Raw genomic sequence first — 16,965 nt, 5'->3', positions numbered from 1 at the left:
CCGATGGCGGGAAACGACTCCGGATGGCGGGAAAACTTCACCACAGTAAGTATCTCAGTCTCTGAAGGCGCGCAGTACCCGGTGGTAGCGGGCTGGTTTGAAACCTGCCGACTACGCCAAAGTTGACTCGCCCCCTGGGCCTGTGTTGTGCGTGCACATGTGTGCGGGGAATAACCGGAGCCGGATCGCTGGGGGTTGCAGTCTCCGTGGCGATGACCCGGTCCGTGCCCAGGGTGGTCAAATCAGTGGCAGTCTTATTAGTATTATAATTGTCCGACTACGCCACCCGTGGATTGCGGTCAGTGGGGACCGCCGCTGCGATGCCGACCACTGAGGCTGATGTTGTATGCGCAGCCAAGTATGGGATGACTCCCCACGGGAGAAGTATAGCCTCAGGGCAGTTAGTGCGGATGATGGGAGTGATGGTGCACGAGCGTCCCAGCACTGGTGGTGCTGGTGCGGCGAAGAAGCACAGAGACGTGTGGTTGCAGTTTCCAATGCTTTACTCACAATTCTTTACTGGTCCTAGTCACCTCGGCACCGGCGGTGACTGCCCAAGCCGTGCTGCGTCCACCAGGCAAGGGGCTCGACCAACTCCCAGGCAATTCCAGAGCGTGGCACAGGGCTCCCTTCTCTTCCCTTCTCTGGCCGTGCCCCACCAGTGACTCTACGTTTGTCCGGCTGCCTCAGGCCTTCTCTTGGTACGCTGATTTCTGCGTCCCTGACCCTATGTGGTGTGCCTTCCTGGTAGGTGTAGTGAGGGGTCGCACCGAGATATAGTCACGACCGCCGGTCTTTGGCTGAGGATTAGTCGTCTCCACCAATTTGGGATCCGGTACCCTGTTCTGCCAACCCGTCACCCGCAATCTCCTGGGCCTATGGGGTTCCTTCTTCTCTCGTGTCTCTGGGCCTCTCTTAATGTTCTGTTCCTTGTTTCCTTTCTCTTCTGTTCCTGTTCTCTCTGCTGTTTCTGGCCTCCACTCCACACCTGCCTCGTGGAGCTGGGCCCAGACTGAGCCACAGCTCCCTGTCAGCCCTCTCTGGCTGAACTCCTTCTCTCACTCCTCTTCTCTGACAGTCTGACTGAACTTCTAAGATGGTGCCCACCTTATATACCTCCCTCTCTGTGTGAGCCCAGGTGACTAGCAACCAATGGGTTCCTACCTATGCCCAGAGACCCACCCCTATCTGCTCCTACACCACTGGGTTTTCCTTCCCCTCCCCACTCCAGCCAGGGACAGATGCTGTCATGCCTGCACTTCTGTCTAGTGGGAGCACCGTTGAGCTGTCCCTCGGAAATGGGGTGTGTGTGGTGCATGCAGCTTACTGAGTCCTGGTCCACACTCCATCCGTACCCAGGAGTGGAATATCACACCTCAGGTTTGAGGTGCAATACCCCTGTAGCAGCCGAGCCCTCGGGGTGCTACAGATTTGCTATGCACTGTTAGAACCTGAGTCTCATTACAACAGAGGTTGACTGCGCAGGTGGAGGCCCTAGAGGAGGTGGAGGAGGCAGAAGCAGTGAAGGAAGTGTGAAATACAGAGATTTGTTCTGGAAGCCTTAGGGATTGCAAGACTTGTGGCACAGCCTTTTCCCCACCTGCCCCCACAGCCACCAGAGTCACACAGTAACATAGTAACATAGTTTTTAAGGTTGAAGGAAGACAAGGTCCATCTAGTTCAACCCATAGCCTAAAATGTTGATCCAGAGGAAGGCAAAAAAAAACCATGTGGCAAACACTAAGCTCCACATTGGGGAAAAAAATTCCTTCCTGACTCCATACGACAATCAGACTAGTTCCCTGGATCAACACCCTATCAAGGAATATAGTATATATAACCTGCAATATTATACTTTTCAAGAAAGGTGTCCATGTCCTTCTTAAATTTTAGTAGTGAATCACTCATTACAACATCATGCGGCAGAGAGTTCCATAGTCTCACTGCTCTTACAGTAAAGAATCCGCGTCTGTGATTATGATTAAACCTTCTTTCCTCCAGACGTAGAAGATGCCCCCTTGTCCCCGTCTCAGGCCTCAGAGTAAAAAGATCAGTAGAAAGGTCTTTGTACTGTCCCCTCATATACTTGTACATAGTAATAAGATCACCCCTAAGCCTTCGTTTTTCCAAAGTAAATAACCCCAAGTGTAATAACCTGTTTTGGTATTGCAGACCCCCCAGTCCTCTAATAACCGTGGTCGCTCTTCTCTGCACGTGCTCTAGTTCAGCTATGTCTTTCTTATACTCCGGAGACCAGAACTGTACACAGTATTCTAAGTGTGGTCGCACTAGTGACTTGTATAGAGGTAAAATTATGTTCTCCTCATGAGCATCTATGCCTCTTTTAACGCATCCCATTATTTTATTTGCCTTTGCAGAAGCTGCCTGACACTGGCCACCAAATGTGAGCTTGTCGTCCACCAATACACCCAGGTCTTTTTCAGTGACAGTTTTGCGCAGTGTTTTACAATTAAGCATATAATTATACATTTTATTTCCTCTGCCCAAGTGCATTACTTTACATTTATCACCATTAAAGCTCATTAGCCAGTTATCAGCCCAAGCTTCTAGTTCACATAGATCCCCCTTAATATAAAATTGTCCTTCTCTGTATTGATTACCCTGCAAAGTTTAGTGTCATCTGCATATATTGAAATACTACTCTTTATGCCCCCTACAAGGTCATTAATAAACATGTTAAAAAGAGGCGGGCCCAATACTGACCCCTGTGGTACCCCACTGTTAACTGAGACCCAGTCTGAGTGTGTTCCATTAATAACCACCCTTTGTTTCCTATCACTGAGCCAATTTTTAACCCACATACATGCATTTTCCCCTATCCCCATTGTTCTCATTTTATGTATCAACCTTTTGTGTGGAACTGTATCAAAAGCTTTTCAAAAGTCCATATACACAACATCCACTGCATTTCCTTGGTCCAGTCCAGAACTTGCCTCATCATAAAAGCTGATCAGATTAGTTTGACATGAACGGTCCCTCGTAAACCCATGTTGATATTGGGTCATGAGGTTATTCTTCTTCAGATACTCTAGTATAGCATCTCTTAGGAAATCCTCCAGGATTTTAACCACAGTAGAGGTTAAGCTTACCGGCCTATAATTTCCAAGTTCGGTTTTTGTCCACTTTTTGAATATTGGCACCACATTTGCTATATGCCAGTCCTGTGGTACAGACCCTGTTATTATGGAATCTTTAAAGATTAAAAATAATGGTCTATCTATGACGGTACTTAATTCCTGCAGTACTCGCGGGTGTATCCCATCCGGACCCAGGGATTTGTCAACTTTAGTGATTTTTAGACGCTGCTGTACTTCCTGCTGGGTTAAGCAAGTGACATTTAATGGAGAATTTTTGTCATCGCTAATCATGTTTTCTGTCATGCAATTTTCTTGTGTAAATACTGTTGAAAAAAAATCATTTAGCATATTGGCTTTTTCCTCATCCTCATCCACCATTTCACCCAGACTATTTTTAAGGGGGCCAACACTATCATTTTTTAGTTTTTTACTATTTATGTAGTTAAAGAATATTTTGGGATTATTTTTACTCTCTCTGGCAGTGAGTCTATCTGTCTCAATCTTTGCTGCCTTAATTTGGTTTTTACAGAATTTATTTACTTTTCTGTATTTATTTAATGCCTTATCACTACCTACTTGCTTTAGTTCTCTAAATGCTTTTTTGTTGTCACTTATTGCACCCCTTACAGCTCTATTTAGCCATAGTGGTTTCCTCCTATTTCTAGCATGTTTATTCTCATAGGGTATATATTGTGCACAGGTTCTATTCAGGATGCTAATAAATGTCTCCCATTTGCTTTGTGTAGTTTTATGTCTCAGGATATCATCCCAGTTTATTGCACTAAGATCATCTCTCAACTGTTGGAAATTTGCCTTCCTGAAGTTTAGTGTCCTTGTAACCCCTATGCTACACATCTTATTAAAGGATACATGAAAACTTATTATTTTGTGATCACTATTACCCAAGTGACCCCCTACTCGTATATTTGATATGCGATCGGGCCTGTTGGTTAATATTAGGTCTAGTAGTACCCCCCTTTTTGTTGGATCCTGAACCAGTTGTGAAAGGTAATTGTCTCTCATAGTTGTCAAAAACCTATTACCTTTGCTTGAACTACAGGTTTCTGTTCCCCAATGTATTTCAGGGTAGTTGAAGTCCCCCATAATAATTACTTCTCCTTGAGTCGCTGCTTCATCTATTTGCTTTCTGATGATATTCTCCGCTGCTTCCATTATTTTTAGAGACTTATAACAAACCCCAATCAGTAATTTATTATTTTTTCCCCCTCCCCTTATCTCCATCCACAGGGACTCTAAATTTTCATTAGATTCACATAGATTCTCACGCAAGATGGGTTTTAAGGATGATTTTACATATAAACACACACCCCCCTCGCTTGTTTGTATGGTCATTTCTGAACAGACTATAGCCCTGTAAATTAACTGCCCAGTCATGGCTCTCGTCCAGCCATGTCTCAGATATCGCTACCATGTCATAATTATTTTCCAACAAAATTAATTCTAATTCCTTCATTTTGTTGGTGAGTCTTCTGGCATTAGTGTACATGCATTTTATGTATCTCTCTGTACCTCTGTTCCTACTTACTATATTGACTGTTCTAACCCCACACCCAATTTCTTTATTTGTGCCCAGGTCACTATCTGTACTATCTTCCCCACCTATCAAATGAATACCCTCCCCCCCAATCCCTAGTTTAAATACTCCTCCAACCTTCTAACCATTTTCTACCCCAGCACCGCTGTACCCTCCCCATTGAGGTGCAGCCCGTCCCTAGCGTAGAATCTGTAGCCAACTGAGAAGTCGGCCCAGTTCTCCAGGAACCCAAACCCCTCCTTCCTACACCAGTTCCTGAGCCACTTATTTATATCCCTAATCTCCTGTTTCTTCTCTGGCGTGGCACGTGGTATAGGTAGTATTTCAGAGAATACCACCTTGGAGGTCCTTGCTTTAAACTTGCAGCCTAATTCACTGAAATCATTTTTAAGGACCTTACACCTACCTCTAACTTTGTCATTTGTGCCAATGTGCACCATGATCGCTGGGTCCTCACCAGCCCCTCCCAGTAATCTGTCAACCCGATCAGCGGTGCCAGACTCGAGCGGCAGGTAGGCAGCACACTGTTCGACGATCCCTGTCTTTGTGACAGATTGCCCTATCTGTTCCCCTAATAATTGAGTTCCCCATTACCAGCACCTGCCTGGCCTGCCCTGCTCTCCTATTTCCCCCCTTACTGGAGCTGACACTCCTCTGGCTTTCAGAGGACATGCCTTGCTGCAGCAGTGCTACCCCTGTACCGACACCCCCCTCATCTGCCAACTTTGCACACTTATTGGGGTGTGCCAGATCAGGACTAGCCTCCCTGGAACTCTTCCCTCTACCCCCCCTTCTAACTGTCACCCAGCTAGCTGCCACACTGTCCTGCAGCTCCATACTACCACCCTCCCCCACATCTACCCCAGTAAGCAGCTGCTTAGTGAGCAGCAGACTCCTTTCCATATTGTCAATGGATCTAAGTGTTGCCAGCTGCTCATTTAGATCCAATATCTGGGCTTCCAAACGCACAATGTGCACACATCTCGCACAGCAGTATGCATCCACGACCAGCTGTTCAAATATTGCATACATGTGGTAAGATGTACACTGGATAGCATTGTCAATAATGGAGCTCATTTCCTAATGGGGATTGCACTAGACAGAAATGTTAAGTAAAAAGAAATGTAAAGAATTAATAAAATACAGACAGCAATTCAGTCCAACTTCCTCCTTTCACACACTTACTTCCGTTTGCACTTACGCTCCAGTCACACTCATCTCGTTCACACTCGCTAAGGAAGAAGATTTAAAGAGTTTTTTTCCCTTTCAGCAGCAATCCACCCTACAGCTCAATGCACTTCCAAAGGACATTGCCCAGTCAGTGAGATGTAATGCCCTTGGCCATGCTTACTCATCCAGGTGTCTGTGGTGAAATGCACACTGGCAGATATAGATTTAGTCAAGGAATGGGTGATGTTGTCTGCTACATTCAGGTGTAGTGCAGGCACAGCTTTCTTAGAGAAGTAATGGCGACTGGGCAACTGGTGCAGTGGGACTGCGACGGCAATCAGCTTTTGGAAACTGTCTGTACCTACCAGGCAGAAAGGCAGCATTTCCGTGGACAACAGATTGGAGATGGTAGAGTGCAACCTCTTAGCTTTGTCATGTGTAGGATGAAACAATCTTTTCTGTGACTACAACTGTGGGACCGAGGGCTGCAGTGCTGAGAGAGGGCGGAGTATGGTGAAATGTACAAACTGGTGGACCGTGAGTGAGGTGCAGGCGCAGATGTTACGGTGGATTAAGAAAGATATGGTGTACTCGGTGAAACAAAAACAACAGGCATGTCTGCTTCCATAACAGCTGACGGGCTCTCACTCAAACAGACTGTAGCGGGTAAACAAGTGTAGGTTCTGCGGCCTGAGACCTGTGTGAGAACACTGGCCACGGTGACATCGGAGGAAGAAGCAGCAGATGTAGTTGATGGAGCGGCCTGTGGTTGGCGAGGCCCACTGGGCCGCATTTTAGCTCAGTCAGATTCCCAGACTAATGCATGTTGATCGCGCATGTGCCGGTTCATGCATGTAGTAGTCAAATAATTGGAAGTTTTGCCTCTACTGAGTCGTTATTTATAGTGTTGAGCGAGTATGTTCTATTAACCCTTTCGCCGAGTACGCTCGGGACGAGCTCCGAGTATTTATAGCCGCTCGGTGATATGGTTGAATCGCTCCCGTGTGCATGATTTGTGACTGTTTGACAGTTTTATTACATGTGAGGAATGTCTATTTCTTACACATTCCTCACATGTAATAAAGCTGTCAAACAGTTGCAAATCATGCACATGGGAGCAATTTAACCTTATCACCGAGCAGCTATAAATACTCGGAGCTCGGCCCGAGCATACTCGGACAGAACATACTCACTCAACACTAGTTATTTACAAAGTTGGCAGATAGTGTGAGTTGGGTCATAATTTTCAGTCTCAAAAAAGGCCCAGGGTAGGAAACCCTTTACACCCCTGCAAAATGCAGACCCGCTGCTGGTTATGGAGTTGTGACTGAGAATGAAGTGCTTGTCATGGTTGCATCACTCCATGTCTGTGTGGGAAGCCGCAACGTAAAATTCTCGCCTTCCTCTGCTCCACCTCCTCTGTTGAGTTACTCAGCTGCATGGCTCTGGGTTCACACTAAGTGTGATCTACAACCTCATTGTCATCCTTTCGGTTCTCCCACTCCTTGCCCTGAGAGTCACCCTCCTCCTCTTCCTACCCTGAAAGCACAGTACAGTACGCGTGCGCCTCAAGTATCTGAGTTACATCAGGATCACCTTCATCTGCGAGGGTTAAAGTCTTGTGATGAGGGTCTAGACTCTGCTTAGACCCTATTTCGTCCGGTCCAGAATCCAACTGAAAAAAATTGGGCATCGGTGCACATGCTTTTAAGTCTGTGAATCTTTGGAGCAGACCTCTTCTGCCCATGGAATAGAATGTGTGAACAACTCTGCAGACTCGCCCATCTATGGTTCCCCGCAGTCAGTTGGGCGGTTCGGGAGTTGTGACATGGGAGGAAACAAGGGTAATTGGGGTGCCAACTCTGAAGACTGTACTGTTTGTGATGTTAAGGTGGAGGAAGAGGAGGAGAGGCCACTTGATGCTGCCCTTGCCATCCACTGGAGCACATACTCTTTCTGGCCCTCATCTACAAGGTGTACCGCTGTCTGGCTACCAAAGAAAGGGAGTGGAGTAGTCTAGTAACAGAAGTTGTCAGTCGTCTTTGGACAGTACGAGCCGGTGTTTGTTCAGTAGAGCTTTCAGTAACATTACCATCTAACCCACGTACACCTTGAACAAGCTTATTCCCACTTCCACCACAATCTCGCTTTTTCCCACTCATGTTGGATTTACCCTTAACCTCCTTTATTCAGCTGTTTCACAGCCATAGGCTCAGACCTCTCAGTCACCTGTCACTAAATTAACAATCAGAATTTATTTGCTGAAATAGGGTGGCTGGACCACAGAATTAGCACAAAAGATTTTTATGCTGAAATGTAGACTGGTATCTGCACCACACAATTAGCAAAAAAAATAAGATGTTGAGATGTGGACTGCCAGCTGGACCACACAATTAGCCCAAAGGATTTAGATGCTGAAATGTGGACTGGTGTGTGGACCACAAAATTAGGAAAACAAAATTTAGATGTTGAAATGTGGACTGGTGTCTGGACCACTCAATTAGCACAAGGGATTGATATGCTGGAAGATTGATTTGACAAAGGATTCTATCTGAACTAGCTGACAATAAACAGCCTAGATAAATATCTGACTACTTGCAGCAGCCTCGGTACGCTGTTACGCTGTTACTCTGACAAAATGGCGCTGAAGCTACATGTTCCCTTTTTATATGGAGATGGACATGTGACTTCGGCAGCCCTTGTGTCTGGATGTTGTAGATGGCTTCTGTGCCGTGATTGGCTACCGGAATCTCCACACATTAAGTTAATAAAAAAAAAAAGAAAAACAATCCGCCACACCTCTTACCTCTCCCCATCCCCTCCTCTCATCAAACATGTTTTCCCAACCCCGTTCATCATACAGCACCACTATCCTAACCAAAGTCCTAACAAAAGCATTAGTGGAAACTCGATCATTTACCAAATTTTGGCCGAATTTTGCAGATTTTGAGGAAAATGCTAAGGAATCCAAACATGAGTCCGAATGTTCAATGTTCGTGCCGGCTTTGAGATTGGCGAATGTTTTCCGAACAAGTTCGCTCATCTCTATAAGTGATACATCTGGAATGCCCATACATCACGCTGCCCATACATCATTCTGATCTGAGATGGGGTAACAAACACCTGGCCACAGATTTCCTTTAAGAAAAATCACACGCAAGCTCACTCAATTGATTTTTCAGACATTTTGTAACATACTTTTTTGTTCTCAGCTATAATATAGTCTGTCTCAAGTAGTGTACAGTAAGTCTCCCTGAAGGATCATGAAGAATCAGATTTTTGTGCTGTTTATGGGCAGTATATGAGAAGAGAATGAGTTGAAGTACTAAGTTTTTCTGAGTTGTATAGTAAATATTATTTAATATGATTTCATTTTTTTAGGTCTGAAGACATGAACATTGGAATGGTAGCAGATAATTTGCTAGAGGAGATGATGGAAATCACAGGTCAAAACCTCATTACAATAAAGGTAGATGACCATTACAAATTCATAAAACAACTGGGAAAAGGAAAATATGGTCAAGTGACTTTGGTAATCCATCGTCAAAAAGGTAATAAAAAAACAAAAAAAACACTGTTTAGTGGAATTGTACAGTATACATAGTTGTACATTACAACTTAAACAGTAACTATATTTTATTTAATATAATTTATTTATCAGTCTTTGCAAAGTTATCACCTTATCTCACTTCTTTTTCTTCCTAACTCCGTGCTGAACAGGCTGTGTCAGGCTGTGGTCACATACAAGGGTCATTCGGCATCTTTGAACAAGCGCAGCTCTGTGCCACTGTGGTCTTTATTACTGTTTTCCTGCACAATATTTTCATCTTGCAGGGAAAGAGCTGCATAGCTCCCAACCATCCCAGATGCAGTGGGACAGTCCAAGATTTGGGTTTCTGTCCCGCTATACCAGTTGGTCTGACGAATGTTCCTCCATGACATCTTCAGTGTACCACTGAGCAGCAAGAGCACTGACGTGTAAAGTTCACACTGTTCAGCACCGTGTAGATGAGCTGACTGTTGTGTGCAGAATCTTCCAGCGCTGCAAGGAGCTGCTGTCTTCACCCTTAAAAGGCAGACGCAGTTTATCACTGCTTTTGTCTTCTCTTCTGCAGGCACATAGAGCTCAAAATGCTCCATGAGGAAGCTTCGGCACAGTCAGGGCTTCTATTAGACCCAGAAGTCACATGATCACTGGGTCTTTGCTTGGAAAGTATTATATATACTGCTCAAAAAAATAAAGGGAACACTTAAACAACAGAATATAACTCCAAGTAAATCATACTTCTGTGAAATCAAACTGTCCACTTAGGAAGCAACACTGATTGACAATCAATTTCACATGCTGTTGTGCAAATGGAATAGACAATAGATGGAAATTATTGGCAATTATCAAGACACACTCAATAAAGGAGTGGTTCTGCAGGTGGGGACCACAGACCACATCTCAGTACCAATGCTTTCTGGCTGATGTTTTGGTCACTTTTGAATGTCGGCTGTGCTTTCACACTCGTGGTAGCATGAGACGGACGCTACAACCCACAGAAGTTGCTCAGGTAGTGCAGCTCATCCAGGATGGCACATCAATGCAAGCTGTGGCAAGAAGGTTTGCTGTGTCTGTCAGTGTAGTGTCCAGAGGCTGGAGGCGCTACCAGGAGACAGGCCAGTACACCAGGAGACGTGGAGGGGGCCGTAGGAGGGCAACAACCCAGCAACAGGACCGCTACCTCTGCCTTTGTGCAAGGAGAAACAGGAGGAGCACTGCCAGAACCCTGCAAAATGACCTCCAGCAGGCCACAAATGTGCATGTGTCTGCACCGATGGTTAGAAACTGACTCCATGAGGGTGGTATGAGGAACCGGTGTCCACAGATGGGGGTTGTGCTTACAGCCCAACACCGTGCAGGACGCTTGGCATTTGTCACAGAACACCAGGATTGGCAAAGTCGCCACTGGTGCTCTGTGCTCTTCACAGATGAAAGCAGGTTCACACTGAGCACATGTGACAGACATGACAGAGTCTGGAGACGCCGTGGAGAACGATCTGCTGCCTGAAACATCCTTCAGCATGACCGGTTTGGCATTGGGTCACTAATGGTGTGGGGTGGCATTTCTTTGGAGGGTCGCACAGCCCTCCATGTGCTCGCCAGAGGTAGCCTGACTGCCATTAGGTACCGAGATGAGATCCTCAGACCCCTTGTGAGACCATATGCTGGTGCGGTTGGCCCTGGGTCCCTCCTAATGCAGGACAATGCCAGACCTCATGTGGCTGGAGTGTGTCAGCAGTTCCTGCAAGATGAAGGCATTGAAGTTTTGGACTTGCCCGCCCATTCCCCAGACCTGAATCCGATTGAGCACATCTGGGACATCATGTCTCGCTCCATCCACCAACATCACGTTGCACCACAGACTGTCTAGGAGTTGGCGGATGCTTTAGTCCAAGTCTGGGAGGAGATTCCACGGGAGACCATCCACAACCTCATCAGGAGCATGCCCAGACATTGTAGGGAGGTCATACAAACACGTGGAGGCCACACACAATACTGAGCCTCTTTTTGACTTGTTTTAAGGACATTACATCAAAGATGGATTAGCCTGTTGTGTGTTTTTCCATTTTAATTATGGGGGTGACTCCAAATCCAGGCCTCCATTGGTTAATAAATTTGATTTCCATTGATGATTTTTGTGTGATTTTGTTGTCAGCACATTCAAATTTGTTCAGAACAAAGTATTCAATGAGAATATTTCATTCATTCAGATCTAGGATGGGTTATTTGAGTGTTCCCTTTATTTTTTTGAGCAGTGTATATACAGGGTGGGCCATTTATATGGATACACCTAAATTAAATGGGAATGGTTGATGATATCAACTTCCTGTTTGTGGCACATTAGTATATGGGAGGGGAAAACTTTTCCAGGTGGGTGGTGACGCCATTTATATGGATACACCTAAATTAAATGGGAATGGTTGATGATATCAACTTCCTGTTTGTGGCACATTAGTATATGGGAGGGGAAAACTTTTCCAGGTGGGTGGTGACCATGGCGGCCATTTTGAAGTCGGCCATTTTGGATCCAACTTTATTTTTTTCAATGGGAAGAGGGTCATGTAGCACATCAAACTTATTGAGAATTTCATAAGAAAAACAATGGTGTGCTTGGTTTTAACATAACTTTATTCTTTCATGAGTTTTTTACAAGTTTATGACCACTTATAAAATGTGTTCAAAGTGCTGCCCATTGTGTTGGATTGTCATTGCAACCCTCTTCCCGTGTGGCGAGCATTTTTATTGGTATATAGTCTCCCATGCTGGTATGTGCTGCCCACATCCTGGTATTTGTGCTGCCCTCTTCCTGTCTCCACCATCCTATCCTGGTATGCATGGCAACCCTCATTCCCATCCTGGTATGCATGGCATCCCTCATCCCTATTCTGGTATGCATGGCACCCCTCATTCCCATCCTGGTATGCATGGCATCCCTCATCCCTATCCTGGTATGCATGGCACCCCTCACCCCCAATCCTGGTATGCATGGCACCCCTCACCCCCAATCCTGGTATGCATGGCACCCCTCACCCCCAATCCTGGTATGCATGGCACCCCTCAACCCCAATCCTGGAAGGCATGGCACCCCTCACCCCCAATCCTGGTATGCGTGGCACTCCTCATCCCCAATCCTGGTATTCATGGCACCCCTCACCCCCAATCCTGGTATGCGTGGCACCCCTGATCCCCAATCCTGGTATGCATGGTATCCCTCATCCTGGTATGCATGGCACCCCTCACCCCCATCCTGGTATGTATGGCATTCCTCATCCCCATCCTGGTATGCATGGCACCCCTCATCCCCAATCCCGGTATGCATGGCACCCCTCATCCCCAATCCCGGTATTCATGGCACCCCTCATCCCCAATCCCGGTATGTATGGCACCCCTCATCCCCAATCCCGGTATGCGTGGCACCCCTCATCCCCAATCCTGGAATGCATGGCTCCCTCATCCCCAATTCTGGTATGCATGGCTCCCTCTTCCCCAATCCTGGTATGAATGGCACCCCTCATCCCCAATCCTGGTATGCATGCACTCCTCATCCCCAATCCTGGTATGCATGGCACCCCTCATCCCCAATCATGGTATGCATGGCTCCCTCATCCCCAATCCTGGTATGCATGGCTCCCTCATCCCCAATCCTGGTATGCATGTCACCCCTCATCCCCAATTCTGGTATGCATGGCTCCCTCATCCCCAATCCTGGTATGCATGGCACCCCTCCTCCCCAATCCCGGTATGCATGGCACCCCTCATCCCCAATCCCGGTATGTATGGCACCCCTCATCCCCAATCCCGGTATGCGTGGCATCCCTCATCCCCAATCCTGGTATGAATGGCTCCCTCATCCCCAATTCTGGTATGCATGGCTCCCTCATCCCCAATCCTGGAATGAATGGCTCCCTTATCCCCAATCCCGGTATGCATGTCACCCCTCATCCCCAATTCTGGTATCCATGGCTCCCTCATCCCGAATCCTGGTATACATGGCACCCCTCATCCCCAATCCTGGTATGCATGGCTCTCTCATCCCCAATCCTGATATGCATGGCACCCCTCATCCCCAATCCCTGTATGCATGACACCCCTCATCCCCAATCCCGGTATGCATGGCACCCCTCATCGCCAATCCTGGTATGCATGCCACCCCTCATCCCCAAAACTGGTATGCATGGCTCCCTGATACCTAATCCTGGTATGTATGGCACCCCTCATCCCCAATCCTGGTATGCATGGCTCCCTCATCCTCAATTCTGGTATGCATGGCTCCCTCATCCCTAATCCTGGTATGCATGGCACCCTTCATCCCCAATCCTGGTATGCATGGCTCCCTCATCCCCAATCCTGATATGCATGGCACCCCTCATCCACAATCCTGGTATGCATGGCTCCCTCATCCCCAATCCTGGTATGCATGGCTCCCTCATCCCCAATCCAGATATTCATGGCACCCCTCATCCCCAATCCTGATATGCATGGCATCCCTCACCCCCAATCCTGATATGCATGGCACCCCTCACCCACATCCTGGTATGCATGGCACCCCTCACCCCCATCCTGGTATGCATGGACCCCTCATCTCCTATCCTGGTATGCATGGCACCCCTCATCCCCAATCCTGGTATGCATGGCTCCCTCATCCCCAATCCTGGTATGCATGGTAACCCTCATCCCCAATCCTGGTATGCATGGCCCGGTCATCCCCAATACTGGTATGCATGGCATCCTCACCCCCATCCTGGTATGCATGGGCCCCTCATCCCCAATCCTGGTATACATGGTACCCCTCATCCCCAATCCTGGTATATATGATACCCCTCATCCCTATCCTGGTATGTATGGTACCCCTCATCCCCAATCCTGGTATGTCTGGTACCCTCCATCCCTATTCTAGTATGCATGGTACCCCTCATCCTGGAATGCATGGCACCCAATCCCTCATCCTGATATGTATGGCACCCAATCCCTCATCCTGGTATGCATGGCACCCCATCCCTCATCCTGGTATGCATGGTACCACGTATTCCTATACTGGTATGTATGGTACCCCTCATCCCTATTCTGGTGTGCATGGTACCCCTCATCCCTATTCTGGTATGCATGGCTCCCCTCACTCCCCAATCCTGGTATGCATGGTCCCCTCATGCCCCAATAATGGTATGTGTGGTACCCCTCATGCCCCAATCCAGGTATGCATGATCCTCTCACCCCACAATCCTGGTATGCATGGTCCCCTGACCCCCCAATCTGGGTATGCATGGTCCCCTCACCCCCCAATCCTGGAATGCATGATCCCCTCACCCCACAATCCTGGTATGCATGATCCCCTCACCCCCCAATTCTGGTATGCATGGTCCCCTCATCTCTATTCTGGTATGCATGGCACCCCTCACTCCCCAATCCTGGTATGCATGGTCCCCTCATCCCCCAATAATGGTATGTGTGGTACCCTTCATCCCCCAATCTGGGTATGCATGATCCCCTCACCCCACAATCCTGGTATGCATGAACCCCTCACCCCACAATCCTGGTATGCATGGTCCCCTCAACCCCCAATCCTGGTATGCATGGTCCCCTCATCCCCCACTCATTGTATGCATGGTCCCCTCACCCTCCAATTCTGGTATGCATGGTCCCCTCATCCCTATTCTGGTATGCATGACACCCCTCACTCCCCAATCCTGGTATGCATGGTCCCCTCATCCCCCAATAATGGTATGCATGGTCCCCTCACCCCCCAATCCTGGTATGCATGATCCCCTCACCCCACAATCCTGGTATGAATGGTCCCCTCAACCCCCAATCCTGCTATGCATGGTCCCCTCACCCCCCTATCCTGGTATGCATGATCCCCTCATCCCACAATCCTGATATGTGTGGTCCCCTCACTCCCCAATCCTGGTATGCATGATCCCCTCACCCCACAATCCTGGTATGCAGGGTCCCCTCAACCCCCAATCCTGCTATGCATGGTCCCCTCACCCCCCTATCCTGGTATGCATGATCCCCTCATCCCACAATCCTGGTATGTGTGGTCCCCTCACCACCCAATCCTGGTATGCATGGTCCCCTCACCCCACAATCCTGGTATGTGTGGCCCCCTCATCCCTTTCACGCTGTACACACATACAAAAAAGAAACGGTTATACTCACCTTTCTTCTCTGTGCTCCAGCGCTGCTGCGTCATGTTCTGCCGGAGGCCGGGGGAGTAGTGCAGCGCCGGAGCACCGTACTGTCCGGCGCCATTTTGCTGAAGACACACTGCAAATGTGTCTTCAGTAAAATGGCGCCGGATAGCGCTATGCGCATATCTGACGCCTCACTCCTGCCCCGGTCTCCGGCGAAGAGAGAGGCGCGTGGCAACGCTCCTCCCGGTCAGGTAAGTATGTAAGTATGGCGCCGGAGATCGCAGTGTGCGTTCAGTGTCTACGCATACCGCGATCTCCGGCGCCATACACTCCTCTTTCCTGTAACAGCTAGGTGCGGTCTTCTGTCTGGAGCCAGACTGCCCGTCACGCATGCACAGTTTATAAAGGCTTTAGACAGAGACACGCTTAGCCGATTATATTATATATATATATATGTACAGTACAGACCAAAAGTTTGGACACACCTTCTCATTTAAAGATTTTTCTGTATTTTCATGACTATTAAAATTGTACATTCACACTGAAGGCATCAAAACTATGAATTAACACATGTGGAATTATATACTTAACAAAAAGTGTGAAACAACTGAAAATATGTCTTATATTCTAGGTTCTTCAAAGTAGCCACCTTTTGCTTTGATGACTGCTTTGCACACTCTTGGCATTCTCTTGATGAGCTTCAAGAGGTAGTCACCGGAAATGGTCTTCCAACAATCTTGAAGGAGTTCCCAGAGATGCTTAGCACTTGTTGGCCCTTTTGCCTTCACTCTGCGGTCCAGCTCACCCCAAACCATCTCGATTGGGTTCAGGTCAGGTGACTCTGGAGGCCAGGTCATCTGGTGTAGCACCCCATCACACTCCTTCTTGGTCAAATAGCCCTTACACAGCCTGGAGGTGTGTTTGGGGTCATTGTCCTGTTGAAAAATAAATGATGGTCCAACTAAACGCAAACTGGATGGAATAGCATGCCGCTGCAAGATGCTGTGGTAGCCATGCTGGTTCAGTATGCCTTCAGTTTTGAATGAATGCCCAACAGTGTCACCAGCAAAGCACCCCCACACCATCACACCTCCTCCATGCTTCACGGTGGGAACCAGGCATGTAGAGTCAATCCGTTCACCTTTTCTGTGTCGCACAAAGACACGGTGGTTGGAACCAAAGATCTCAAATTTGGACTCATCAGACCAAAGCACAGATTTCCACTGGTCTAATGTCCATTCCTTGTGTTCTTTAGCCCAAACTTGTCTCTTCTGCTTGTTGCCTGTCCTTAGCAGTGGTTTCCTAGCAGCTATTTTACCATGAAGGCCTGCTGCACAAAGTCTCCTCTTAACAGTTGTTGAAGAGATGTGTCTGCTGCTAGAACTCTGTGTGGCATTGACCTGGTCTCTAATCTGAGCTGCTGTTAACCTGCGATTTCTGAGGCTGGTGACTCGGATAAACTTA

The 16,965-nt window shown here is 47.6% G+C and overlaps 1 protein-coding gene across 4 annotated transcripts in view; it reads left to right on the top strand.

The window, feature by feature from the left end:
- The window catches only part of LOC141172391 (serine/threonine-protein kinase SBK2-like), a 440,216-nt gene that overhangs the window by 100,470 nt on the left and 322,781 nt on the right, over positions 1-16,965 (top strand). For all 4 annotated transcript variants that reach the window (XM_073656540.1, XM_073656538.1, XM_073656541.1 and 1 more), the window contains one exon: positions 9,205-9,374. In XM_073656540.1, the coding sequence (XP_073512641.1) occupies positions 9,215-9,374 (160 nt within the window). In that variant the 5' untranslated portion in view covers positions 9,205-9,214. The remainder of the gene's footprint in view (positions 1-9,204; positions 9,375-16,965) is intronic.

The sequence above is a fragment of the Phyllobates terribilis genome, unplaced genomic scaffold (genome assembly GCF_046119375.1).
Source record: "Phyllobates terribilis strain yellow unplaced genomic scaffold, ASM4611937v1 Scaffold_12__6_contigs__length_324123572, whole genome shotgun sequence".
Classification (NCBI taxonomy): Eukaryota; Metazoa; Chordata; class Amphibia; order Anura; family Dendrobatidae; genus Phyllobates; species Phyllobates terribilis.
Note: the sequence above shows the minus strand (reverse complement) of the source record. Positions and strands in the feature narration are given on the sequence as shown.